Source organism: Podarcis pityusensis (genome assembly GCF_964106645.2).
Source record: "Podarcis pityusensis genome assembly, chromosome: Z".
Taxonomy (NCBI): Eukaryota; Metazoa; Chordata; class Lepidosauria; order Squamata; family Lacertidae; genus Podarcis; species Podarcis pityusensis.
The window spans coordinates 1072943-1097229 of record NC_138044.1 but is presented as its reverse complement, the minus strand read 5'-3'; the positions used below and the strand labels follow the sequence as shown (position 1 = coordinate 1097229).

The window sequence follows — 24287 nt, the reverse complement described above, 5'->3', positions numbered from 1 at the left end:
ATTGGTGACACATAGTAGGGTTGAAAGTGGAGAGGTGAGCCAGAGTCTGAAGGTAAAAGTAAACGTAAAGGACCCCTGGACGGTTAAGTCTAGTCATAGGCGACTATGGGGTGTGGCGTTCATCTTGCTTTTTAGGCCGAGGAAGCTGGCATTTCTCCACAGACAGCTTTCCGGGCCATGTGGCCAGCAGAACTAAACTGCTTCCAGTACACAGAGGACAGTGACAAAAGCCAGAGCGCATGGAAACACCATTTACCTTCCCGCTGCAGCGGTACCTATTTATCTACTTGCGCTGGTATGCTTTCAAACTGCTAGGTTGGCAGAAGCTGAGACAGAGCAACGGGAGCTCATCCTGTCGTGCAGATTCGAACCGCCAACCGTTCGATCAGCAAGCCCAAGAATGTTCCATATTGCAATGAATATGGAAATGAAACTTGTGGATCCAGAAAGCAGGTGCTAGTAACTGCATATTATTGCATGCACATGCACACACCCTCATAAGATTAAGAACCACTGGGATGGATCAGCCCAAAGTTTTCTCTCGTCTTGCAGCCAAGGGACTCTGAGATGCTCAGAAACCAGATTTGAAGCAAGTGACCCTTCTTCTACTGGGGAACTTATGGCCCTCCATATGTCCTTAGACTGCAGTTCCTATCATCTCTAGTTTATATAAAAGTCTGGCAACAGCACCATCTCTCTCTCTTGCTCTCCTACTCTCTGACTTCATCTCTAGAGATGCAGCTAGTTCTTGAGTCTGAGGTCAAAAGACTCCATGGTACTTACATGGACGTAACTTTTATATGAGTGATACCCATCCAGTGCTTTTTTTCTGGGGGGACGCTGGGGTGCGCATACCCCTAAACATTTTGTGAATCTAAGTTTGGCCTCATTGAGGGGCAATATTTCAATATGAGCAGGAAAATGAGAGCACCCTTAAATATTTTTTTTTAGAAAAAAGGCACTGCCTACCTGGCTGCACCCAGGGGAAGCAGCTCCCCCAGGTTTGACAGTAAGTCATCCCGGTTGGGCCCACAGTCAGCTGAGTGTCCATTCTAGCAAACAGGAAATATTCGACTTGTCTGCTCTTTCTGGATATCCTACAGCCCTTAACATCCAACGGCAAAGAATTCCGTGGGTTACTTATGTTTTCCCAACTCTGTTGATGCCGGGATTTCAGTTCTGCAGCCTGATCTTACTGGCGGCAATGACCCCTAACAAACAGGGGACGCTGGGGTCTTCCTACTCCCTCTCCTCCTCACCCCTCTCCTGTTCCCCATCTTTAGAACCTCCTTCCTTGCCAGCCCTCTCCTCTGTCTTCGAAGCTCGAGCTGCGTTGGGCAAATGGGTGGGAGGCGGGGGGGGAATGAGCAGAGGCCGGCAGCTTCCGAACCCCTGCTGGCTTCGACGCTCGGCAGGGGTCTCCTCACCCTAAGCTGAAGGTGGGGCTCGGCCCCCCAGGTCCTCGAGTCACGCTCCGGGCGCGCAGGCGGGCGAAAGAGCTGCGCGCACACGCCCCGGCTCCCCCACGGTGCGTCCCGTCGGGGCGGGCGCGACCTCCGCACCTGGACCATAGAGCTGGATCCGCGGCTCCTGATCGTCCAGCGACTGCAACTGCAGGAGGCGACGGCGGCGGCGGCAGGTAAGGCGGCGCCCAGGTGCGCGTCGGGAAGGGAGGGGGAGGTGGTCAGGCGGCGCCCCCTCCCCCTTGCACTGCTCGCCCGCCTGCCTGCGGGGTGGATGTGCCTCCTGCCAGCCAAGACGCCTGGCGCTGCTGGTGCCCCGCCGCCGCCCGCATAACTGCTGCTCCTCGGCGCATGCTGGTCCCGAGTTGCCCGTGGGCCGCTTCGTTGTGGGCACCGCGCCGGGGGAGAGAGAGGAGGGACCGGACGCTGCCGCGCTGGGGCTCAGTGCCTCCTCCGCCGGGGTAGGTCCGGCTCTCTTGCTGTCGACGGCGCGCCGCCTCCCAAGCAGAGCAAACGAGGATGTTCTCTTCCTTTCTGTCCCCGCTCCTTCTCCTCCTTCTCCCCCTCTCTCTTGTTCCCTCTTTCGTGGGATTTCATTCCTTCCTTCGTGTCCTGCTTTTTCACCTTCTTCTTTTCCCTCCGACCACCTGACGGGCCTCTGGCAGGGAGCTGGTTTCCATAGAATAAGGAAGAAATAACTGACAGTTGTGGCGGTGGTTGTTGTTGTGGTGGTCGTCTTTCAGGCTGCGGAAGTGGGGGTAGGGATGGGACCCCTAGGTACCCAGCAGGGCAGGTGCTCCCCCTCTGCCTCCTCCTCCTCCTCCTCCTCCGGGGCAAGTGCTTTTCCAGCCAGGCCGGGAGAGGTTTCCTTGCCTCCTAACCTGACGTTCAGCCCGTCAGAGCTGTTTCCTTGTGCCGCTGCCTCCCTCCCTCCCACCCGCTCAATCTTTCTTATCTGCCTTCGGTTTTGTTCCCTGCAGTGCCGATCTCACGGGGGTAGGATTAGCCGCCCAGGAGGTGCGCGGTGTGCTGCGGTGCGGGCCCCCCGGTCGCCTCCTAGTCCTCGCCGGAAAGAGGCACCTTTGTGTTCCCAACCAAGATAACGCGAAAGTCGCGGTTTCCGTGTTTGCTTCGCTTCTGTACGGTTTACACGCACTTCGACCACGCTCCCTCTCCTCTCCTTTCCACGCCCACCCCACCCCCAAAATTTGGATTTTTCTCAGCATCTAAATAATGCTTTAAGATTAGGTCACTATAGTGAGTTCCGCGTGCTTCCGTTTTGTGTGTGAGCGGCGGGTGGCGGTTTTGCAAAACTCCGCTTCTGGAAGGACAGAAGCCCCGAAGGGCCTTTGGAGCAGCTAATCCGCCGACGCGCCCCCCCCCCCCTGTATTTTGGCACCGGCGTGGCGGTGTTTTTATTTTGTTCAGGAATGGGTCCTCTCGCAAACTCCGATCCTCGCTTGATTCATTGGATGGAAATCCTCCGCTTGCCTCCTTCGGAGCTGACATCCGAAGGTGCGGGTCCCAGCCCACTCCGGGACCATTTACTCGCAAGGAAGTGATTGGGGAGGGAGAGGAAAGCCCCGAGGGGATTGCCCGCCTGCCCAGAGACTAATGAGGGCAGCTGGCTGCTTTCCGCTGAAGGCAGGAAGCTGGGTAGAGGGGGGAAGGAGGGCTTGGGGAGATTAGGCCGAGGGAGAGGGCGCAGGATACGGGGGTGCCCTTGCCGGGGCTCCTCACTCAACTGCGCGCGCTCACTGAGCCCGCTCAGCACAGACCTGGCGTGGAAAGGAAGGAGCGAGCGAGAAGGAAAGGAGGAAAAGAAGACACGAGGCGAGGAGGGAGATCACGGCTTCTTTTCTCCACTTGACGCTGTTGCGGCGCTTTTAGTCAACTTATCTAGGAGGGGCAGGAGGCTGTGCAAGCGGGAGTCAGAACAGGCCAATTTGGTTGTGAGGCTGCTGCCTGCAGACGCCCTCGCTTCGCTGCCCGGCCTTCCCCTTGCGCGCCTCTGAGGGCCCATCGCCCGGCCCGGCCAGCCTGCCGCTGGGCACTTTTGGAAACACCGAGCGCCCACCTCGAAGGACCATGTTGCCGAGCTCAAGCTTCCAGCCGAAGGTTGTGGGGCAGCCGGTGGGTACTGATCCGGCGCTGCTGGGTTCTGATTCCCCCAAATACGCAAGAGGGATGAAGTGGGGAGCCGTCCTGCCTCCGGAGCCCCGGTCACATTAGTCAGAGATACAGGGACGCGCCGGCGTTGCAAGTGCTACTGGTGGGGGTGGGAGAAGAATAACGCGACCGGAACGCCCTGCCAGGCTTCCTCGTTAGAATAATTAGAAATGTGGTTGCGGAGGGACCGCGAGACGAGAGGGGCGGGGCGGGAGAGACGGGCGTGGCCGAGGAAAGAATCTGCATAGTGAGAAAAGGGCGCGCGGGAGGGGGCATCCCTTGACTCTCAGTCCTCTTGACCATGTTGTCGCTTTGTAACGTGGGCATGCGCCAACCCTGTGGGGATCCGGGATAGGAAAGGGGTTCTCTTGCCCAGTCTAAGAAGCAGGGGTGCCAACTTGAATGAAATGGGGGGGGGGGCAGGTAAGCTCCGCCTCGCATAATCAATCACATGGCACTGCACACACCCACTATTTCAATCCTAATGCCCATTAACTTTTTTGGGGGGGGGGGTTCCTCAAATATTTTGCTGAGGGGGCAAAGGGATCTCGGCCCCTAGGAGTTGGCTCCTATCTGGGTGGCCTGTGAGAATAGGACCTGCGTCGGGAGAGGAAGGGTTGACTGGGCAGTGGGCCCGCCGACCACGAACCTAGAGGAAGGCGCCCGTGTGGTTGTGTGAAAAGGGCAGGGCGTTGGGAAGTGGGGGGCGCTCTCTCGAATAACTCTCCCACCTCGCAGGAGGAGATCGCAACTCGGGATGGTTCCCCCGCAGCAGCCGCCCGAGGAGGCTGTGCATCGCTTGTGTTCGGGACGGAGCGTGCGCGCGCGTTTGTTAGTTCCTGAGCCGCGGGGGGCAGGGGGCTGAAAACAATATTTCTGACGAAAGCCCCTGCGGAAAAGCATCTTTTGCTCCCTTCTTCACCGGAGAGAAAGAGATAGAGAGAGGGAGAGAGAGATCATTTTTGAAATAACTTCAGTGGGTGGGAGAGAAGCTGGCAGTGAAGAAACGCGGGAGGGGCGGGCTGGATCCAGACCGCTTTCCCCTACCCCGAGAAAGCCCTTCCCCGCGTTGTTCTTTCGGCTCCCAAACCCAGCAGTTCCTGCCGGCCTCGACGAGAAGGTTCCGACCCCGGGGCAGGAGGAGTCTCCATCAGCCTGCTGCGCTCAGGGAGGCCCCTTCCCCGGGGAGGCTTGTCAACGCGCCGCGCAGCCGGCCCCCTCCCCTTTTCACTCTCTCTTGCCACAGCCTGGCCCGGCCTTCTTCGCCGCGGAGACGGACCCAGGCGCGCGAAGGTCCACGTGGCGGCTCCCACCTTGGCCGGCTCCTCTTCTCCCTTCGCCTTCTCAGTCTCCTGTTTCTCATCTTTGAGCAGCTCTTCGCCTCCGTTTAAGCGGAAGGAACCGGTGGCTGCCAGAACTGTTTTTGCGCCGTTCGGAGGATGGCTCATTAATTAAAAGAACCACTAATTGCTCCTTGCGAGACAGAAGTGAGCGCGCTGGGCCAGCGTCAGAACCTGGGGTGCGGGGAGCAGAGAGAGAGAGAGAGGTGGCGGGGGTGGGAAACTGCGCTCCCTGAAAAGATCTCTGGCAACTCGGTCCCTCGTTGCCTCGGCAATATTTTTCCTTCGGGTTGCCCCCTCCCCAGTCCTGGGGGGCGATCCTGCACTGCCGTCGAAGGCTCCTGGGCTCCTGATGGAGAGACGCTGCTGGTATCGCTGGGACGGATGGTTGGAGGGCGGCGAGTGTGACGTAGAGGAACAAGCGAAGTTGGGGCAGGGTGGATCAGCGACCGGTTTGTAAAGGGTGAAGGCTCCAATTAGGGCAGTTTGGGGGAAATGGAGAATAAATATGCAGTGACCAGGTGATCTTGGGAGAGAGAGAGAGAGAGAGAGAGAAATAATGGAAGGGAATCGGGGAAGATGTCCTGGATCGGCTGGCGTCTGTTGGCCCGCAATTTCAGTGCATTAAATCGAGAGTGGGCAGCGTGGGCTAGAAAAGGTAGTGCGTGGCGGGGGTGGGGCGAGCCTGGACTCACTCGGCCCAATGCAGTTGTTGACCCCATCCCCATCAACCCGCCTGCGGGGCCAGAGCCTCCCCTTCCCACCCAGGCGGCCTTCGCCTTCCGTTCCCCCCCGCGAGGTTTCTCGGCTGAAGGCGACAGAGGAGGACCTTCGATAAGAGGCCCCTCTTCGACAGAAAACGGGGGTGATAATTTATATGATTGTCGGGCGGGGGGAAGAGGGGCGAAAACAAAACAAAATGTTATTTGTAATGGTAAAAATCCTTCTAAACCAATCACGTCATTTAACATCTCGATATTGGGTTTTATTTGTTTCGAACTGAGGGCTATAATCGTGATTCCGCAGCCAAACGAAAACGAAGAACAAACAGAAATATTGCTTTATATCTAAAATGTATGTAAATAAACCGACAGGAAGGGTGAACAAAGCTTCTGCTCAGAGATCCACGAGGGAAAACGCACCCTAATAAAAGGGTGTCAGTCAGGAGAAAAGGAATAAAGGAGATGAGAGAGGGGTATATTTGTGTGGCCCCCCCTCCATTTATTTTGTCAATAAGGTTTGCGCAGGAGACCTTGCGGACTGGGGCCGGTGCTCCTCCAGCTCGTTCAGGAGAAGTGAAAGCGCAGCAGCGACCCCCTGTCCGCCACCCCCTCCACCTAATCCTGCAACCCTCGCCCCAGATGGATCCTGAGCCAAGACACTTCCGCCATTGCCGGCCCTGACATTTGCCCTTCGGCCACCGAAAGAAGACCTCTTCCCGGACGCCCACTGGCCTTCCATTTGCCGGCTTTACATCTGGAAGCTGTCCTGCCTCGCTGTCCTTCTTCTCTCGTACCTGGACGCAGGCAGGCATCTGTCTGTCTAGCCCCTGCCTGCCTGCCTAGGCTTCTGCCGAAGGGCCGCTTCCCGCCCCCTCACCCCCCACCTCCTTGTGCCACAATATTTACGCAGCCCACCAGCCACCCAAAACCGAGCCCCAGCCCTCCGGACCTCTCCTATTGGTTCACGCGGAACTCGTAAATTTATTTATTTTATTCATTTTTTAATTCTAAGGTTGGGTTAGGTTGGCAGCCAGGTGGAGAAAGCAGAGAGGGGGGTGCCCCACTGTCAGGATGGAGAAGCCCGGTGGGGCCTGGGATAGAGGGGGACGGGAGGAGAGGGATGAGGAGAGGAAGGCAATTCTCCCTTTAGCCCACCCCCCACCCCCCTGTCCGCTCGGGGCTGAGGCAGAGGCTTGGGCGAGCAGCTTCTTGCGGCTGCTTTGTAAAGGAGAGCCAAACGGGGGGGCGCACAGCCCCATCCCCAACGCATCCCCAATGCTCCTACCTGGAGCAAAAGCGCAGCTTCCAGACAGAAACAGACACACGCAGAACCTCAGTAAACCCGAACAGGAAACCGGTCTCCTCTTCTCCACAGATCCAGCTCTTTTCTCTCCCCCCCCCCCGCTTTTTTCTGTGCTCCAGTTGCATTTTATACAATATTAATAATACCCGTTGCTTTTTAAAAAAAAAAGGGGGAGGAGGGAAGAGAGAAAGACTTCCAACCTTTTTACGCTTCTGACATTGCACGCTCAAAACCCATATTTCACGTGTCTTGTTCTGTTTTAAGTTCAGTGCATTTAACAGGACCCTAGAGAGAATCGTGTGGTGAAGATTTCTCTTCCCTCTTTGACACTTGGAGAAAAAGAGGCAGGCAGGCAGGGAGGGAGGCGGTGTGTGTGTTGGGAGGGGCGCTTCTTTAAAAGCCCTGGACTTCTAGAAGCCCTGCCAGGACACCCCCTCCTCCCTTTCTGTCCCGGGGCCTCATCCTGCCTGCCTCACTGGCTGCTGAGCCCCTTCTTTTCCTGATGGCTCGACTCCAAGCTCTCGGCCTTCCTCGACCTCCTCCTGGCATCTAATTACTGTACCTAATTTATCGGCGCAGGATGGAGGACGATCCGAGCTGATTTAGCGATGACTGACAGCTTTTCAAATCGCCCTAAAATGTCGTGTTCTTCCCCGACTAGGACACACGATTGGCGGGGGGGGGGGGGAGAGTGTTGCACAAGGAAGGCGAAGCTGGGCGGGCTGGGATGGAGGCGGCTGCAGAGCAGGATTCGACCCTGCGCTCCTCCAGAATAAACTTCCTCCTGGGATAGAAGCCACACAACCGACCTATACGATTTAGCACCTTGTTTGTAATTCATCCATCCATTCATTAGCAGCAGCCTGGGCGTTTCCACGCCGAATTACGGCTTCCATTTCATTCGCGAGCTGCTATCCTGTTTGCAAAAATGGAAAAGGAGAGACGCTCTCGGTTATTGTCTCAATTTACTCCTGCGAGTGGGGCGGGAAGGACCCTTCTCCTCCATAGCCGAATCTCACCCTGGTGGAAAAAGAAACTTTGTGCAGAGCGGGGGGGGGGGGAGGGAGGGGTTAGAGGAAGGAAGGAAGAAGAGGCGAGAGGAAGATCTTAACCTTCCTTATTATTAACCTTAACAACAACTTCTTCTTCTTCTTCTTCTTCTTCTTCTTCTTCTTCTTCTTCTTCTTCTTCTTCTTCTTCTTCTTCTTCTTCACCTGCCTTACATTCGGGCCGCTCCTAGCACAAAACTGTTTCGTTCGGATGTACGGTAAATTATTTTTGTTACTGTTGCTGCTGTTGCTGTTATGGTTATCATTAAAAGCATTTAAGAACTCTCTTACACAAAAGGGCGAAAACACCTAACGGGAGACGAGCAAACTCAGCGCTGCAGCTGCCTGGCGTCTGCTAGGCGCTGGTCCGGGAAGCGAGAGCTGAGAGTCCCCCTTCGAGGCCTTTGGGCACCTCGCGGGCTTCTGCGCACCCGCCTTTTCCCCGTTTCCCTGACATGGGAGCTTGGCGCCCAGTTATCGGGGGCCTGCCGAGGTGACCCCCCCATTGACACGCGATGTCCCCTCACTGCCTTGCTGGGTCTGGGCGTACAACGGGCCTATCACCGCAGCGGAGAAACCGGAGCTGACTCCACAGTCCGCTTTCAATCCGGAGTTAGGGTTTGTGCCAGGGAGCTGCCTCCCCTTGTAAGCCGCTGCCTAGGCTGGGAGAATGGGAGGGGGCCCCGGGGGTCTCCTCCCTGCCCCGATTCCCTTTGGCATCCCAGGCAAGCAGACAGACAGACGGAGGGACCACCTGAAACCCGGCAATTAGCAGGGTCTTCCGCCTCCCTCGGTGGAACCCTCTCTTTGTCTGGCTTCTGTCGCGGGAGCGGGCCTGGCGTTTGGGGACTGGCAGGTGGCAGATGGCCCTGGCTGGGCCGGGCGGGCGCTCACCTGTCGCCTCCCACCAGGTGGAGGGGGTGGCTGTCTGAGGAGGGGCTCCCCTTGGAAAAAAGGTATTTGAAATAGTAGTAGTAGTAGTAGTAGTAGTAGTAATAAAAACAATACTAATAAAAACAACAACAACGATTAATAGATTTTTGCTGGTGGCGCTGCTGCTGCTGCTGCTGCTGCTGCTGCTCTGGTCCCGAGTGATGTGAGCGTGGCGCTGGGATGTCAGGAGCGATCTTGCCAGGCATCCGGCGTGCTTACAATCCATCCTTTCCACGCTGGGTGTCTCTTCTTGTGCTCGCACTTCACTTAAGCAGATAATGAGAGTGAGGGGTGGGTGGGAGAGGGAGCTGGTGGGGGGAGAGGAGGGCTTTCGGGGGCCCCTCATCCCTCTTAAATTATAGCCCTTGTGTTGCTGTTTCCAGGCATTAAATCAATCTAATTACATAAAATATAGACTCCAGTCCCTCTGAGATCGTTAGCGGGGCCTGAGGCCGGGACCCTGCCCTGCTTGGAGGGACTCGATGTAGCTGGCTTTGCGCACTGGGCGCTCTGGAGCCGGTCCACGGTTCCTCGGGATGCGCTGCTCCCCGGACACATAAGGCGCGCAAGCATCTAGCAAATCGACACAACTCCCAGGCAAGAACAGAGGGCAGCTGCCTTAGAAGCGCAGAACTGTAGAGTGGGAAGGGGCCTTGGGGGTCGTCTAGCCCAACCCCCTGCAATGCAGGAATCTCAACTAAAGCATGCATGAAGCATCCAGATGGCAACCCATCTTTTGCTTGAAATTCCCAATGGAGGAGAGCCCACCATTCCTCCGAGCGAGTCTGTTCCACTGTCGAACAGACCTTGCCAGATCAAGGCACAGGTCGTCCTAGCCCGGCGTTGATGCCCCTGACTGCCCGTCGTTCCAGACAGGCGCCTTTCCTCAGCCCCAACCGGAGATGCCTTCTGTCTGCCTCTACCCACTTGAGTTTGGGCTGCTTTCCAAAACGCCCAGAGAGTTTGGCTGCAGCTTAGCTGCTGCTGCTGCTGTTGTCACCATCGCGTTTCGAGCAGGAGGTGTCCGTCCACTCCCGCCCTTCTACAGATTATGTCAGGCCCACCTAAGCTAAATCCATTCCACCTGCTCAAACGGCGGAGGCGGCCAAGGTCCAAAAGGCCCGGTGCTGCTCAGTGGCAGAGCACCGGCCTTGCTGGCAGGAGATCCCAGCTTCAGTCCCGGGAGAGCAGCTGGTAATGTCCCCTGCCTGAAACCCTGGACAGCCGCTGTCAGTCAGTGTGGACAATACCGCGCTAGATGGGCCAATGGCTGAGTTTGTGCAGAGCCTCTTCCCATGGCCCAGGGGAAATGGAAACGTCCAAGGGACCAGGTGATGCCACTGCCTGCTTCACCCCGCTTTTCTGGACACCCACAGGCCGCCCACCCCAACAACCTTCCTTGTCGGACTTCATTGCCACCTAGGCAAAAGACTCAGAGATCAGTCAAACGCTTTAAAACTGGTTGGTATCAGTGGCAGGCTCCTGGGCGTGCCGGAGTTCCCAGCGCCTGCTTAACCCACTGAGGGCTCTTCATTGAGGTCCCCTTAGTCTGGATCGTGTCCTGGGGGGGGGGGCAGAGGCTGCAGGGTCCAGCCTTGAGACCTCCAAGGGGGTATTTAAGCAACTCAAGTATGTGTAGGGTCAGAGATCAGGACGGAATCCCGTTGGGAACGTGTCTGACCCATGTGGGAAGGCTAAAACGACAGGGCCAGTGGAGAATTAGCTTCGTATCTCCTTCCTCCTTCCTCCGTCCCTCCTCTTTCCATAATTTCCTTCCACAATGTTTTTATTCATTTTTCCTGACTTCCTAGTTTTAAGCAAAGGGTTTCTCAAACAGCTGGTAAGGGGCTCCTCCGCGTGAAAAGGGGGAGGGATCCCCAGTCATGGTGCGTGTGAGGAGCGGCATGGTGTGGGGAACCCAATTCTTTCCCCACTCCAGCTTAAGGGGCGCCTCCTTTTAACTCGCCTCAGCCCCTTCTGCATTTTGGGACGCCGGTTTTAGGATAGGGACATCTAATATATGCCTTCCTTGGGGAGGGAAAGAAAAGTCACGAAGAATATACGAATGTTAGGGAGGCAGTCCTGGGATTCTGAAAGGTCGAGTTCGCAAGCAAACAAACAAACAAACAAAAATATACGAAACAAACAGAGCCAGCAGAGTGCCCCACAAGTAGGTATCCCTAAACTACCCTCTGTCTCTTCGCTGACCTAATGCCTCCAGGTGTTTGGCTGTACAACTCCCACCAGCTCCAGCACCGCAGGCCCTGCTGGCAGGGGCGGATGTGAGTTGTAGTCGAAAACGCCTGGAGGGCACCAGGTGGGCGACGTCTGCCCTCAGAGATGTGGAAAACGGGCAAAAGGGGGCTTCATGGGACCTGCGCTTACACTCTGTAGGGCAAGTTCTTGAACGCTTCAAGGGCACGTCGCTGGTAAAACGGTCGTTGCGCTCATACGAATAGCATTGAGCCGCTGCCTTCAGACACGCACCCCAGCCATGAGCCATTCCTTCCTCAGCAGTTATTCGTTAGCTTGCACCCCTCTTGCAACGTTTGTTGCCGCCTTCTCTTTCTCCACCCGCCTCTTCCCATCATTTTCTGTTGGGGAAGCTGTCCCCAGAGGGAAAGGCCCCTGGAGGATCACTCTCAGGGCGCTGCTGGGCGGTGGCAGGTTCCGTTCCCCGCGGGTGCTGAAATAGAAAGCGCAGCTTGCGCGGCTTCGCTCCATCCCGGGAGCCTCTGGGGGGGCTGCTCTGGAGGGTCTAAAAGTACGACACTTCTCGCCTTCCTCCTGCGAGGACGAGGCCAGGCGGAAGCTCCTCCCCCCCGCTTTCCCCAGGAGGGCTGGGAGTGGCGGGGAGGAGCCGGAGGGGGTCTCTACCCGGACCAGGATCTTTCCGCGGAGACTAGCGCTGCGCTGCCGCTCCTCACTCCAGGTCGCTTCCGACTGAAGCCGCAGCCGGGCTGGGCTTGGCCCCGACGGCGCGGCCAGGGAGAGAGAGCTCTCGAGGTGCCCAACTGGGTTGCGCGCATCAGGCCGCCGGCGGCTACGGCCTCCGTCCTCTACGGGCCCGCGCGAGCACATGGTGGCCGGGCCTGGCCCGGAGCTGAGCAGCCAATGGGCGCCGCGCCCGACGTGATGTCAGAGCAACGCTAGAAAAGGCGCGGAGCCTTGCGCTGGGCTGGGACTACAGCGACTCCTGCCCGGATCGCGGCTCCTCCTCCTCCTCCTCCCGGTCGCCCGGCCTGGCCCTCCCCTCCGCCAGTTGCTCGCTCGCTCGCTCGCTCCCTCCCCCGTGCCTCGGTCCCCGGAGCAGCCACCTCCGCCACCGTTGCGCCTGCCCTGCAGAGAAGTGCTCCGGCCGGCCCCGCCGCGGATCCGGCCCGTCCAGGAGCTTTGCGCCAGCCGCTGCCCGTAGGCCTCCTGCCGGCTGCCCGCTCGTCCCAAGCGCGGCGGGAGCTCTCGCCGTCCGGGCGTCCTGGGGCTGCGCCGGGGCGAGGAGGCAAGCAGGCAAGCAGCTATGCTTTGAGCCAGCCAGCCAGCCAGCCAGCGACCCCGCCATCCCGCCCTCCATCCGCCGACTGGCCTGGCCTGAGCCGACCTCGCCAGGGGACTGAAAGCAACCGCGAAGGCAGGCAGGCAGGCAGAAAGGAGGAAGCGAAGGCGAGACGGCGCGGCCGCGTTGGAGGCATGGCGTGGCCTCACCGCGAGTAACGGGAGCGGCCGGAGGACAAGCAGGAGAAGCGCGGGACCTCCCAAGCGGCGCCCGCCGGCCACCAGCCCAGCCCTGCCATGCTCTTCCACAGCCTGGCCGGCTCAGAAATGCACGGCGTCATCGACGAGATGGACCGGCGAGCCAAAGGCGACACGCCCGCCATCAGCTCCGCCATCGACCGCGGCGAGACTGAAACGGTAGGGCCGCCGAGAAGGAGACCCCGCTCTCCGCTGCTCCGGGGATGGGCAGGCGCCCGTGGCTTCCCTCTGGTTCACCCAGGAAGGCCCAGATCCCAATGTTTGGGGAAAGTGAGGGCAAGGGAACCCCAGATTTGCCCAACGGCCGAGCAATTATATATATAGATTACATATATAATTGCATTCATTTTTATATATGCATTCATTTAAATAAGAATAATATATGCATTCATTTAAATAATAACAATCCCCTTGCAATGGAGGGAACCGAATCGGGGAAATCGGGGGAACAGTGATCCTGCCAAGGCGGTTCACTCTGGTGCTGAGGAAAAGCGCAGCAGCTTTTCTGGGAAAGATCCTGCGTTTCAGGGGTTCGGAGTAGCTAACAATAAGGGGTGAACAAGTGAATAAATAAAATGCATTCGTTTAAGAAATAATTTTAAGAGGGGGAGTGGCTTTGGCTGATAAATAAAATTCTTTTTTTTTTCTTTCATTTTTTTGGCTTACTAAAATTATGTTTCTTCCTTCCTTTTTCTTTCTTTCCTTCTGTCTTTCTGATTCCCCATTTAAAACAAAAAAGGTAAAGTCAGTAATATCTCTATATAGTTATCTATTTATAAAAAAGAACAATATATAAAAATAGATTAAATTCATTCTCGTTGCGCACAAGATATTCAAAGTGACAAAGGCCTTTATTTTATTTTTTTTAATGGGGCGGAAATTAGACCGTTTTTTAGTTTATCTTGTTTTTTAGTTTAAAACAAACTGACCATTCAGCAAAGTGCTTTCCTCTCACCCGTTCGGTGCCTTCCTTCTTTCGCCCACTGTCGCGAGGGTGGGGAGCCAGAGGCGCTGGGAGCCTCCGGTGGGCCGACGGCTCCGAACCCTTCTCGGTTCGAGGCTGGCACTTCCACGCTCAGGCCTGGGAAAGAATAAATAAATACTTGTACCTATTTTATGTGTTTTATTTTATTTTGGGATTTTATTGAAAATGGAGAGGAACCGATTTATATTAATCAGAACATGACATTTGCAGTCGCCTTTTTAGTCACTGTATCCTCCCGGTTTGATTTCGGATATTTTTGGAATTTGCGAAGCGGAAAAGAAATAGAGCGGGAATTATTACTTTGCTTTATTATTATTTTTTAAAAAATCGGGTTTCTTTTTTTGTTTTCTTTTTGGGTGTTGGTCACCGTTTTGCTCTTTAAAAATGCTTTTCTTCAAAGGTGGAACGGATAACTCAGAAATTGGATAAATTAGCCGTCGGGTGTCCTGATGCCCGAAATTCTGGGGTTGCTTAAGAGGGGCGGTTTTAAAAGAATTCCCGATGCCTCGGCCCCCGTTTTCCCGTCTCTTCTCATTTTTACGCATTAGTTTAAGGAACTAAAGGACTCCACAAAGACAACAACCCACCTGGGTTCAATTTGTAATTTGTAATTTTTTTGGGGGGGAAACATGAAACAAAACTTCGGACATTTGTTTGTTTTGTAACAAGCGCAAGAAGGCGAGGACTGGGCATTTGAACACGCATTTCGTTCATTCGTTTGACTTAAAGAGGGATAGGGAAGGAGACGCGGACTTAGGCAGCAATCCTATTCCTTCTGGAGAGGAAGCCCGCTTCAGCTCGCTTGGACTTACTTCCTAGTAGGCACGCAAAGGATCGCGCCACATGTCGCATCGAAATGCTTTGCGCCTTAAGCCCAGGGCTGAAAATGCTGCGCATGTTTACTCTGAAGGAAGTCGCACTGAGCTCAGTGGGGTTTACTCCCAAGCAAGCGCAGGTCAGCTGGCAGCCCGAAGTGGCTGAGGATCTAAGTACTTTCAGGAAGACTTGGGTGTGTTTTGTGCAAAAGCGGCTTTCGAAACTACCTTTTCTTTTTCCTTTCCCCTTCCTTTAAAACAGTCCGAGATTTGTTTACTACTAATTTTTATTTATTCTTTTCGTAAGTAATGTAATGCAATTTAAAATCACTGCTTGTTTATGTTTCATTCTGCAAGGATTTAAGATCGGGCTGCGATGTCCGTCGATTACGTTTCCTTTTAAACCCTCAGATTTTTATTTTCTTCCAGTTTCGCAGCCAAACCTCTTCTGCTCTGCAGCCCTGCCCTCCCCCGCCGGCCTTAGCGTTGCGTTGCTTCTCTTCTCCCCGCCGTCCCGCATTTCGCACCCCTCCCTCGGTGTGGCACAATCCAGATTGAGAGCGGGAGAAAGGACGGGTTCAACGGTCGCTTCCTTCTCACTAATCCCTTCTTTCCCTCCTTCCCTCTCTCCCAGGGGCCGTTTTGGTGGGCCTGGACTGAGGTGCGGCTTCATTCTAGGCGTGTGGGGTGGGGGGGAAGAGAAGCGCTTTTTCTCTTAGCTCTTTGGCTTCGCAGTTTCTCTCTCTCCCCCCCACCGCCCCCCACCCAGCCTGGGCTTCTGGTCTGGGCAGCTCCCGCGGGCCAGGCCCCCAAGAGCGCTTCCTTTGGGCGAATGGGCGGGAGCGGTGCTTTTTGTGGCTGACAACCCCCCCCCCCAATTCCCCTCCTGTCTCTTCCCATCCCGGGGTGGGACCCCCTGTCCCCGGCCCTTGCTTCAACAAGGAAGGGGAGACGAACTCGAGAAAGGCCTGGGGGCTGAACTCCGCGCCCGGGCCTCCTCGGCGTCCGGCTCCCTAATCAGCGCGCCTCTTGTCTGTCTGCTCCCTCCCTCCGCAGCACGCCATGCCCTCCATCAGCAGCGAGAGGGCCGCCTTGTGCGCGGGCTGCGGGGGGAAGATTTCGGACCGCTACTACCTCCTGGCGGTGGACAAGCAATGGCACATGCGCTGCCTCAAATGCTGCGAGTGTAAACTCAACCTGGAGTCGGAGCTCACCTGCTTCAGTAAAGACGGCAGCATCTACTGCAAGGAGGACTACTACAGGTAAAGCCCCCGGGCGGAGGGGGAGGGCAGGGCAGGCAGGGCAGGCCCGGCCGGGGACCGCTGCGACTTTCAGTCTACCGCCACCACAACTAGCCACGATGGCTACTAGCCACGAAGGCTAAGCGGCGCCTGTGCCTCCACAGCCGTGCCAGTAAATGCTTTTGAACGCCAGTTACTGGAAAAGGCAGGAGTCCGAACCTGCTTGCGGGTTTTGCAGAAGAGGCATCTGGTCCGGGACTGTGAGATTAGGATGCTGAACTAGACGCCCCACCGGCCTGATCCAGCAGTCCGCTCTTACTGTGTTCTTAGGTTCACTGCCCCGAATGTAGCCGGATTTGGCAATCTCTCATTTGGAGAGACGTGTCAGGGCCTGAGCTGAGACCTCCATTCAATGGAGAAAGAAGCCCAGCCCCCCTGAATCTTACAGAAAGTACCCACGGCCTCCTGCCTAAATATGGGGAGGAGGAGGCATGGGGGCGGCGGCTGCCAGGCTAGAGAGTGCTTAGGCCGGGTCGAGGCCCCCTTAATTCGGGCATCCTGGATGGTTGCAGCGAGTATTGCGTTTCTGTGGTAGAGCACTCCAATGGGGCCTCATCCATAATAAGTCTGGGCTGGTCAAAATCTAAGCGGGCATTCAAGCAAAGCCCTTCACCACTCGCCTCTTCCTTCCGCTCACTGGATCCCATGGCTTTGGGGCCTGCCTGACTTTCCATAGAGGTGCCCCCCTCCAAAAAAGAAAAAAACCCGTGGAAAATAACTTGTAGGAAGAGAGGGGAGGGGTGAAGTGTGCGTGACCGCTGGAACTCCCGGGAAGTTTGGGGTTGACGCCGCTTGCTTCAGTTGCTCAATAGTTTCTCAGCGCACTTTGCGATTGTAAGCTCCTCGCGAGAAGGGACCTTATAGTTCTGTCCATGTGCCCTATATATGTTAAAGATAGCAGGGATCCTCTCCACTGCGCTCCTGAGCCTCTCTCTTTCTGGACCTCCCTGCAGGAGATTCTCGGTCCAGCGCTGCGCCCGTTGTCACTTGGGCATCTCTGCCTCCGAGATGGTGATGCGCGCCCGGGAATCGGTTTACCACTTGAACTGTTTCACCTGCTCGACGTGCGCCAAAATGTTGACCACGGGCGACCACTTCGGCATGAAGGACAACCTAGTCTACTGCCGGCTGCACTTCGAGGCGCTGCTCCAGGGCGAGTACCAGCTGCACTTCAGCCACGGCGAGGGCGCCGCCGGCAAAGGCCCAGCTCTGGGCGCCGCCGCCACTCTCGGCCTGCCCTACTACAACGGCGTGGGTACCGTGCAGAAGGGACGGCCGAGGAAGAGGAAGAGCCCCGGGCCCGGCGCTGACTTGGCCGCCTACAACGCAGGTAAAGGGAGCGGGCGGTGGCGGGAGGCTCGACGGGGCGGTCGGAGCTGGGGGTGCTGAGAGGTGCCTTTTTAGAATGCGCGTGCTTGGAGGGGGGAAATCGGGGCGCCTTGGAGCCCCTCTGGTTGAGTGGGGCGCGCTGCCGGGTGCGTGACTGCTCAGCTTTTGCAGTGGCTGGATGAAGCCCAGTTGCGCCGTTTTTGCGCCGAACGGGGAAGGGCGTGGGGCATCCCAACCCGAAACCGGAGGCGCGGAAAATGGTTCAGGGAAGGGGCGCGACTTCGGAGTAGGGGAAAAAGCAGCTGCGGGGAGCCACTTCGGATTGGCTGGCAGAGTAAAAGGCATGATGCCAAAGGATGGGCTCAGAATGTTGGATTAATTTTTCTTTTTTTGGGGGGGGGTGTTGTAAAGCAGAGGGGGCTGCTTATGAAACGCTGGTGCTGCAAAACAAGCTTTTCGCGCGCTCTGAGCTGTTTGAACCCGGGACTTTTCTCCGCGCCTGAAAATCTCTTGTATCTGGCAGAGCAAATATGAGAGGTTGGGGGGGGGAGCAGGGTGGAACCTCCTAAAATGAGTTGCTGGCATCCCTGGGGGAAAAGGCTTCGCTTCCTTCCTCCTCTACAAACGAGACCCCGAGACCTGCGTTCCTTCAGAGAATGGTAGTTTCCGCGAAGGCGCTTCCTCCTTTTCCAGCCGCCGCTAAACTTCGAAATGTTTCTTGAGCTCCTTTTAAGCGACGGGACCAGAAATAACGCGGAGAGGGGTTGCTGGAGCGGGGAAAGGCTGCGATCCGAAGTATTGGTACGCTAAAGCGGTAGCAGGGAGAATTTAGAAAGCTGTTTCGTTTTGGTTTAAATTTCCTTATATAACGTGAACAAAAAACCCCGAACCTAATGGAGTTTCTTTCTGAAAAGGCCATCACACCTACCCAAAAGAAATGACTTGCATTATCACTTTCGTTTTAAAAGAAAATTCTGATTTAACAGTTTTCCTCCATTGTTACTATTGTTATTATATTTTATAAATATAACAATATTATTATTCGCCAAAATATTGGGAACGCCTCATCTCCCCAATGCGCCGAACTTGGTATTTTTGAACCTAAATTACCCAGCAAATTGGAGCTTCTTCCGGCGGGTCTCTTGCGGCCTTTGCCTCTCCTTCCCAGCGTGGGGGCGGCGGCGGCGGGACCTGCGGCTCTGGTCCTGGAGACGCGATGGGCTGTGACAAGTGGAAAGCGGCTTAGAAAGGCGTCCGGGACTTCAAAAACAGCCCCCTCCTAACCCTTTCTCGGCGGCAGCCTCCCCCCTCCCCCAGCTGTTACACGAGGACGCTTTGTGGTCCCGAGTTCACCCTTCCGTGCAAAAATATGTGTTTAAGGGAGAAGGGGGATATTTTGTGTGCGTGCATGTATGCGACATTTAGATATTGATGAATGATAGGTATTTTATATTTCTTTAATATTATAATGTATCTGTGATTGATTTTTAATGCGTTGCGAGGGGGAACTTTAGGTAACAAGTGAGGAAGAAACCTAATGCATAATAATATGTCTTTATAAGACAGGGGTTTGTTGGAGAGTGCGAGGGGGCTTGTGGACTGGGGGCTCCACCAGGGCATGGGTGCATCTGTGGGTACAAAAGCTGCTTCTTCACTGTCCCTACCCAGATGTGTAAGGCTTTTAAGGAGGGACTCTTATTAACCCCTCCCTCTGCACAGACCTTGCCAGGTAAGGTACTGAGTTGAGACTGTAAATTCCACACCCCCAATTTCAGGTAGCTGAGAAACTTGTAGTGTGGGAAGAGCTTCCTGCCCAATGTTCTCTCTTCTGGAATCTAGATGTGACAAAGTGTGTGTGTGGGGGGGGGGGCTGTCCATATTCAGAGCTGCGGCTCTCCTGCTTTTTCAGGAGGGGCCTCCTCTGCTGCCCAAGCAGAACCAATCCCCCCCCCCCCACTTCCAGGGTTTGAGGAGGGGGGGGGTCTGAGAGCTAGGATCTTCCCACTCTCTATTTCCCTTCTTATAGCCAGTGTGTAAGGTTGGCACCACGCCTTTTTAAAAGTGGGGGGACGTGCCTACTCAGAAGCAAGGCCCATTAAGCCAAAGGGGTCTTCCTTACAAGTCAGGACATCAATCCTTGGTCAACAGGCTACTTTCTTCTCAGTGGGGGTGGGGCTGGGGCTGCAGGAGGAGAAGTCTGCCAGAAAGGAGGGGGGGGGGAACCCAAAGGTGCCTCCAAAATCTCCTACTTGTCCTGGCACACCCTTGGCCCTTTCCTATAATTCAGGTAGCAACTGATCATTTGCAGTTAGGTTCCTTGCTTAATTACTTAATTACTGCTTAATAGTAACAAAAACCTCTAAGCGGTTCACAAGAAACTTTGAGAATATCAATAAAACACTGTTGCAAACAAGTAATATATATATATATATATATATATATAACCAGGAGTAAATTAAGGAGAGATTTAAATGTATCAGTATCTGCATGTCTGGGTAGGCTTGCCTAAACAAAAATGTTTTAATCAGGTGTGTCAACACACTAATCTGGACATTCTGTGTCCCACGTTCAGTTATTGGCAGAAAATGCAAACTGAGTTGGATAAAATATATGGGTCTGGAGAAATGGGCACAAGGGTGAAAATCCCCCAACCTCCCACCCCTTTGATGCTGACCCTCCCCCTCCCCTCTCTACAGGAGCCAGTGCATGTGTTGTTGTTGATGATGATGATGAGTAGTGTGAGAGAGATGGGTGTACTTCACAAAGGCCACATCCCCTTCTCTAGTTCATATGGTGTGAACTAGATATATGCACAATGTGAGCAGCAGGTTGGTTGCTGGGCCCCACGCTCACCTTGCTTTGGCTCTCCCCCCACTACCTGCTTGAGAGCAGGATACCAGTCTTCCCGGGTCTGACCTCTCCAGATCCATCTCAACCCAGCGCCTCGACTTCAGCTGCAGAAAAGCTCAGCAGTGGTGCTATTTAGTCATTTTGGACTTTGGATGCAATTGTCTTCACTTGAAAAAAATGTGGCTAGCTAGTCAGGCTGCGTTTGAGCCCCCGCTTCCCTTGAGGGGGACCATGATGACACCATTGTAGCTAGATGGCTCTCTAGGATGCTTAGCTGAGGGCCCCCGGGGGGGTGTTGTTAGGGGAGGACATAGGAGGTTGAGGTCCAGTCTTTTGCATTGGGACCCATATTCCACGCCTGCTTTAAGCAATTTTTGAAAGGACTTTGCTTACAGTGACCTGGCATGCTTTAAAATGCAATGCCTATGAGATCCCACCATCCAGCCACTCCCTGTTTGCACATTTATCTCCCCTCCATAAACTTGCTAAATCTTTGGTTAAAGCCACTTCTCTATCTTGCTGGTGGCAGTGAGGCTGTGGGACGTTACATCATGGTGGAGCCACCTCTGGGTTGCAAAGGGTGGGTACCACAGCCTCTCAGCCAAGGGAGTTGAGCTGGAGCCAAGCTGCAAGAGCTTTCTGTATAGGGGTGCATCAGAGGGGCAACGACACCCACACTTTGGGCTTTCCCGCTAAACTAGCGCTGGGGAGCTTGGGGCCATGTGGGTGGCTGTTGGACCCCAGTGCCCATTGGCTTTGGGCCATTCTGCAGCTGATGGGAGTTTGGAGTCCAGCAGCAAGGCAGGGGTGTAGCCCTGGCAGGGGAGTAGGGATTGGCATGGACCTGAACTGGAAGCCAATCACATCTAAGCAATTGGGAGGTGGGGGAAGGCTTGGCTTGTGACAAATGAGGGCATGAACATGAGCAGAGCGCTGTTCTGGATCTTCATCTAGGCCACACTGCTGAGTAGAGTGGTCACCAGTGGCTGGAGCGGCAATTGGAGGGACTATGTGAAGAGCAGGCTGTTCCGCGGAGGCCAAGCCAAGTTCTGCAGCTCAGTTTTCCCAAGCAGTTCCAGATGCTCCTGTCTTGGTAGGGGGTATGTGTGTGTGTGTGGGGGGGGTTGTCTGGGTGTGTTTCCAGGCTCCTTCTAAGCCACAGGCAGCCATATCTAAAGTTGGGGCAAGGCTTTCCCACAGTCCCTTCTGTTATGCCTCCCCCCACAACCCAGTTGCCTCTTGCCTTTCAAGACCCACCGCTCCCCAGAACATTCTTGTCCAGGTGTTGCAAACAAGCTTTCCATTGACTGGCCATAGAAAAGCCTGGGTTCCCAGAGCCTGTGGCAACACTGTTGGAAAGGGAATGTTATCTCCACAGAGGAACCCCACTCCCAAACTGGCCAAAGTTCCCCCTCCCCACCCCTTCATTATGCAATGCCACTTTGTGTTAAGAATGTTTATCTTAAGCAGCAGAGATGAGCTGGGAGCAATCCTGTGAAAGTGGTGTTGCACGTGTCATGCTGATGACTCTGCAGGCTTCCAGAGTGCCCTGCTCGATTTAATCCAAAGCACAGTGGGCAAAGCTTGTGAGCTGAGGGGGTGCTATGGGTGCTAACACTGCTCTCTCTCTCTCTCTCTCTCTCTCTCTCTCTCTCTCTCTCTCTATCTATTTTACTGAAAAAGTTTAAATCCCTAAATGACCGTCTTCCTTTTCTGATCTGCAGTGCCCATCCACAGCCTGACTTGTTTTTTGTTTTCAGCTCAAACCTTCCAGGTGCAGGAGTGGGTGGGTGGGTGATGGGTGCCCCTTCTCCTCCCCCCCGGAAAATCTTATCTCCTAAACTTGGCTCAGGCTGACTCGTCTTCTCCCTCCCACTTTCCACCAGGCCAAGTGCCCATCTGGAACTATACGCTGGGAACAAGATTAAACTGAGGCCTCATTAATTCTTTGTCTTTGCAGGCAGGTGGGGATGCTTTGGGTAGAAAAGTGACCAGTTCTTGGTCTTTTGGGTTTATTATTTTTTTAGGGGGGAGGGGAAGCAAAGGGTGCGTGGGGAGCACAGCTGGGTATTGTGTTCTTCAAGGGTGCAAGCAGGTCAGGAACACTGACTCTTTAGTGGGTAGAGCAGTCAGCTGTGGTGGGGAAGACCTCTGCTTCCACTTGCCCGCTCTCTGGCCCAAGTCTTGCCATTCTGAATGGAGGTCTCCTGAGGACCTGCTGATTTGAGATGGTCTGTGACTGTGTGTGCTTATTCTCCCTCCGTGATGGCTTGTGTTTTGTTGGCAATTAAACACAGAGTGAACAATTGATTGAATGGATTCTGAGAGGATGCAGTAGTCCTTGGATGTGTCACCTTTGCAGACTTTGACGGAAGGAGCTGGTTTAAAATGGGTCTTTTCTGCTAGCATTTAACGTCCACTGAAGGGGGGGGAGTCACCTCTGCCCCCAGTCCTGGGGAGTCCTGGGTCTCTACACAGAAGGAGACCTCTGTCCAGCCTTGTTTGAGTTGCCAGGTCAATCTATCCAATCTCTTGTGTTTTGCTGTCCTTCCCATCTTGCTACCAAGTCCCTTCTTGCCAAGAATATGCAACCCCTCTTGGGCTTTATGTGGAATTTGATTCCTTCTTTTGCTTCTCTCAGGGAAGGCTAGCTCAGTGGCCCCCAAACTTTGGGGGGCCACCCCCCTTGATTCTATAAACTCGTCTCCAGTGCCCCCTATGCCACCCTAGAAAAAGCACGTCTTGCTATGGAAGACAATAGCATAGCAAAATTCAAGGCTGTCACAATTAATTGCATGTTTATTCAAAATCTAATTAAAATTATTTTGTTTAATTAATTCAACAAAACTGATGAACTTGAGCCAGTGATACCAACTTCTCAAAGTCTGATCGTTATCCAGTGTCTCCCACCTGCCACCCCCCTGCAGATTAGCACCCCCCAGGTAATCCCACTATCCCCTAGGGGGCACTTTCACCCACTTTGGGAACCACTGGGCTAGCTGCTCATCTGTGTGGCTGACAGTACCACCCCCTAGGAATGTTGGGGACCATTGTGTGATACTCCACAAACTCAACATAATGGCTGGAGAAGCACTGCAGACACTGGGATGCAGACTTCAGCTGTGGCTCCAGGCTGCCTCCCCCACACTCATACAGCTGCCCACACTGTACAACATGGTTGTCATCCTAGTAGGGAGACCTTTGGAGGTGGCAGCAAGGAGAGCTCAGTGACAATGATTTTGTGGGAGGGGGGAAAGACCCCACCCCAGGATTTTCCAGTCTAGGTTCTTGTTCATTTATATGCCTTCTCCCCTTCAGCAAAGTGGTTCTCCAGCCCCACTGTTGTCTGGACAATCATACTGCCCCAATGGAAGGAGGAATGTTTCCTTTCGTAGGTGGAAGAAATTGCAATATTTATTGTGAACTCATAAGCATTTTGCTTGCTTGCCCATTTCCTTCACAGAAGGCAAGATCAACTGCGTCCCTCTTGCTTCCCACATCCCAGGCTGCTTGCTTGAGCAATGTCAGGTGAAAGGGAAATTAAGCTTTCTGTTACAGGGAACCATGTGACACTGAGGGGAGCCTCTTTTGTGGAAAAGGCTCCTAGCCTCAGGAAAAGACGTTTGGAATCCATTTCAGTTCGCTGTGGTGAAGATCCTTAGTCATTCTGATACACATCTCCCCTATTTTTTATTTGTTTTAATCCAAAATTCAGTCTTATATATACAGTACTTTCATGCAGAGGTTTAAAATGCATTTTATTTGTCTCCCCCCCGCCCCCGTGGACTAACTCAGCAAATTCTGTTTTGTTCATGTAATCACCTCCTTTTTGTCTGCTGTGGAATAAGCAAGGCAATCCCTCTTATGACTAATCCTAAGCATTTTTAAAGGTCCAACAGGGTACTGGATGCAATACACCACATGCAAGATGTTTGCAAGTAGCTTCTAGTCTTTTACATCAGGCAGACAAGGCTGGGATTTTGCTGCGGTATGTTTAGGTGGTGTGGGCAGCTCAAGGACATGCCCCGGCCCCCACCCCAACAGCTGCATTCCATGGTCACAATATTGCTTGCAGTGTTGAAGAGAGAACTCTGGAGTGCCGCTTTTAGAGCATTCCCCCACACTGTCTTCAGGAACATTGCACAGAATTTGCAACTGCGCAGACATTGCATTGAAGTTTGCCTCATGGGTCATGCACAATTTCATCGCCTCCCGCAAGAATACTTATGTGCCAGTGCAGATCTTGTTATGTATATTGAGGGGAACAAAACAAAACCA

General features: G+C 54.4%; 1 protein-coding gene across 2 annotated transcripts in view; it reads left to right on the top strand.

The window, feature by feature from the left end:
* Nucleotides 1-860: 860 nt before the first annotated feature.
* Nucleotides 861-24287, top strand: part of LHX2 (LIM homeobox 2) — a 51675-nt gene continuing 28248 nt past the window's right edge. Inside the window, exons 1-3 of one of the 2 annotated variants that reach the window (XM_080990963.1) lie at nucleotides 861-1924; nucleotides 15586-15791; nucleotides 16784-17160. In XM_080990963.1, the coding sequence (XP_080847089.1) occupies nucleotides 15592-15791; nucleotides 16784-17160 (577 nt within the window). In that variant the 5' untranslated portion in view covers nucleotides 861-1924; nucleotides 15586-15591. Of the gene's footprint in view, nucleotides 1925-11832; nucleotides 12889-15585; nucleotides 15792-16783; nucleotides 17161-24287 lie in introns of those variants that run through there. The other variant, XM_080990962.1, reaches the window with a different exon arrangement.